The 4,027-nt window shown below is 36.9% G+C and overlaps 1 protein-coding gene across 1 annotated transcript; it reads left to right on the top strand.

Moving 5' to 3' along the window:
- Nucleotides 1-278: 278 nt before the first annotated feature.
- On the top strand, nt 279-2,045 carry LOC124639164. The gene has a single exon (XM_047176400.1). It carries the CDS (start codon nt 430-432, stop codon nt 1,642-1,644), a length of 1,215 nt encoding a protein of 404 aa, XP_047032356.1. The 5' UTR covers nt 279-429; the 3' UTR covers nt 1,645-2,045.
- Nucleotides 2,046-4,027: the final 1,982 nt, after the last annotated feature.

Here is a 4,027-nt window from a genome sequence, read left to right as displayed (position 1 = left end):
AGGAAATGTTCAAATGACCCCTGCAGATGTGGGTTAGCAAAGTGAGGGATTGTCAGACTCTTTCTGACTAAAACACACCATGTTCCTTCTTAACCCTTTTATGTCCCAGGGCCGCGGCAATTCTTTGGAACAATCCCACAGCCCCGGCAGGACATAAAATCTATCTTCACTCAAAGCAATCCTCACTGTCAAAGCAATTTCACATCTTTAGGATTAAACCACGCATGAAACCACTTTCGATTGCTTTGCTCCATTTGCTTTGATACAATATACAGCGTTAATCGACGAACACAGACGTGCTCATCAAGCAACTTAAAAATAGCGTAATTAACAATTTTTTTATTGTGACCTAGTTTTAGAGTCATAGCGTTTTTGTTGTGAAATTATACAGTATTTATTACAAATATGGACAAAAAGTGATCTACAATTATGGATAGAAGCCCCTCCCACCGTGGCGGACTGCCACATTGCTCATCGCCACCAGCAGCAACACCCAGAAGTCACGCACAGGATGAAACAATTGAGGTTTTTTCTACTCCTGAAATTCAATCCTGGATGTCTAGTATTGAGCAGTGCCTGAATGAGGTTTCGATCACGGTTTCGGAAGGCAAGATGAATTCCGAACAAAAACTAAGAGTCACTAGCCTTTGTCGCAAAGTCGGATACGGAGTCTCTCAAATGGCTGTGCAATATCAGTCATTGAAACATAAAGCCCTTCAGAACTACGCCACCCTGCAAACGTTGAAGGAAAATCAAGACCTCGCTAGTAGTTTGACTGAGATCAAGCAGGAACTACAAGATACTCTCATCAAACATAAGCCGGAAAGCACATCCTTCGCAGACATGGTGAAGGGTACAAAAAGCCTTATTATGCCTCATGCAACCAGCTCTGTCGCTATATATCCTAGTGACCATACTAAGACCAGTGAAGAGACCAAAAATTTAGTCCAAAAAATTGTATGCCCTGAGGAAATGAAGCTAAAGGTACGTGGACTTTGGAAAACAAGAAACGGAGGTGTTATCATAAGCACAGAGACTAAGGATGACATGCTAAAAGTGAAAGAGACTGTCGAGCGTTCCACATCTGCACTTACTGTTGATGAACCTCAGAAGCGGAAGCCTCGCATTATAATTATTGGGGTACCCACTGATATGGCAGAGAAAGAAGTTTTCAAAAGTATTTATGACCAAAATATCGTAGACAAACTTCCAACATTGACCAAGGATACCTTTTTGACCTCAATTAAACTAAGCCACAAGTCAGGAAAAAGGGATGCTGACAGCTGCAACTATATTGTTGAAGTTCCAGCCAGCATCCGGAAAGTCCTAGTAAATCAGAACAGGCTTTACATAAACTGGACGTCGTGCCCGGTACATGATTTCACCCTTGTGACTCGGTGCTTCAAGTGTCAGCAGTATGGTCATGCATCCAAGACATGCAAATCTGCTACCTCTACTTGTGGCCACTGTGGAGGAGAGGGACACGCGACTCAAGAGTGCTCTTCAAAGGAAGAACCGCCGAAATGTGCAACCTGTAAGCGCTTTAAAAAACCCTACAATCACAAAACGGGAGATTCCGAATGCCCTGCTAGAAAAGCCGCTGAATATAGGTACATCAACTCCGTAGACTATAAAGGCGTCTGATAGCGTCAAACTCGAGATAATATTTAGCTGTAATCATTTCTACACATTATATAATTTCATATTTTACTTAGGGATAGTGGATTACTGATTATTTTTAGGCCCGCATATTTACACTCAAATATTGTATGTAATATTGTAGGTACGCAATATGGATATTTTAATTAGTATGTAAGCATTATAACAAACATGTGTAATAACTCTGTATTTGTCACATTGACCTAGTTTTTAGTAACTAGCAGCAATTTATTGTTAATTAGCTATAAATATTATAATAAGCACTTTTACGCCCGAGACACAGGTTTTTACCTAGTTCGGGCAAATTATACATCAGCACTTTTTAGAATTAGCAAAATATTGTAAAATGATGTTCAAAGAGAAGTAATAAACAATTTATTTATTTACAATTTATTATTTATTTATTTAAAAAATTGTACTGATAAAACAAAACACGTTAGTTCACATGGCAAAATTCAATACGGCTGTTGTTAAACTGATGGATCATTTAAATCTATCCGCAACGTAATACCGAGTCATGCAATACTGATTTGTACTGATTGGGTTAGCTCGACTGACATTGATTACCTACATTTTTAACGTGATTGCATAGGTAGCGACCTATATGGAAATAAAATCCGTAGAAATCTCTATTATGTCCTATTCAGTCCATTTTCTATTTAAAAAAATACTTTACAGAAAATACTTTCAGATAAAATTTTATGTAAGTTCTAGGATGTTTAACCAAACTGCTTTTTTCAGGTGTTAGCTATTATCATGATGATTAATTACAAAAAAAAACATGTGTAAACGTTAGGAAAAAAAGGTAAAATAGAAAAAACAATGTTGAAATGAAAATTACAGAAAAAAATTAAAAACAATTCTAGCTCCTAAACTACAAAAAATCGCTGAACATACATGGGGGTGATTCGGATACCCCATAGCATAGAGCTTCTAAATTTTTCTTTTGGACGCCTATGGATGGGCCACCCTGTATATGACACACCAACATCTTATTTACACAGGACTAACAATTGTAAACTTATTTATGCGTAAGCAATTGTAAATAAGTGGTTGGTGTGCCTTGTAAATATTAAAAAAATAAAGACTACATGGAAAATCTAGAAACCTTTTTATTTAATTTTAATAATTTAAAGAATATTTTCTAGATGTAGTTTACTGGAATTTAGTTAGTTTTTAATTTATATGTATAATTTTTCCACGTACCATTTGAAAGCTAAGTTTATTTTTTAACTGATTGTGCACTGTTATTGTTTATTTATCTCGCTTGTTGATTTAATCCATACCAGTTGGTAAAACAAGAGAAAGTTAATCTTTACTATCAAAGTCTGTATTTGCGAAACAGCTTGTTTGATAAAAACGCAGACACACAGCAACACACAAAACTCTAGTACCTGTAAAACAAAAGCCTAACACACACTAGACTGAAACACGTAACCAGTTGATTTTCCAAGTCCTACACAACACACATAGATACAACTTTTTAACACACACTACACTAGACCCAGAATCCTAACCAGTTGATTCTCCGAGTCTTAAGGTGAGTATAAACTACAACATTTACTTGTAACAGAACAACGAGCCGCTCTATGAGATGGCCTAGTGTATCATCCTTTTACGAACAAAACGTCGAGCACGCTCGCCTGTTTGTTACAAACCTACGAACATATTGGTGTAACATATCGTCGAGCCAAGTGCGGGCGATGCGCACAAAAAGAATGAACGCAAGTTATAACAAAATGTTGGTAAAATGCACACTCGCTGTGAGCATTTACCCGTAACATAATGCCGAGCATTCGCACGAACGTTACATTACATGGAAATGCTTTGGAGACTGAGCTTTTGGCTGTATTGTACCATTCGCTAGAACGTTACATTACACACAAATGCTCCAGAAAATGTTGTAGTGTATCTAAGCTCACCTTTACACAACACACACACAGATACAACTTCAGATCACATTGTATCAGTACAAAAGCATTATTAGCGTTAACTTTTGTTAAACAGCTGTAACTTCAGTTAAACAGAGTTAACTTCATGCACCTGGTCTGTTATCGGTTCCCAAATGAATATAGTTTAGTTCGTTGTGGGGCAAACTTTTCGAATTTGTTTCGCGTTGTTAGTTTGGAAATAAAGGGGTATAATGTGACAACACCTTTGCAGTGTAGCTGAAATGTAATATTTGGTGTACTTGCGAAAATAATACAAAATGGTACAGCGTTTTGTATGTATGAAAACGAGTTTTTTGAAAACTTCTCTAGGCCAAATGCAAAGTATACCTAAGTTATGTTGCCCAGAAATGATGATGATATGCGTACGATGACAATGAGATGAAGATAGGTATATACCTACGATTAGTTTGATAAAA

The sequence above is a fragment of the Helicoverpa zea genome, chromosome 18 (genome assembly GCF_022581195.2).
Source record: "Helicoverpa zea isolate HzStark_Cry1AcR chromosome 18, ilHelZeax1.1, whole genome shotgun sequence".
Classification (NCBI taxonomy): Eukaryota; Metazoa; Arthropoda; class Insecta; order Lepidoptera; family Noctuidae; genus Helicoverpa; species Helicoverpa zea.
Note: the sequence above shows the minus strand (reverse complement) of the source record. Positions and strands in the feature narration are given on the sequence as shown.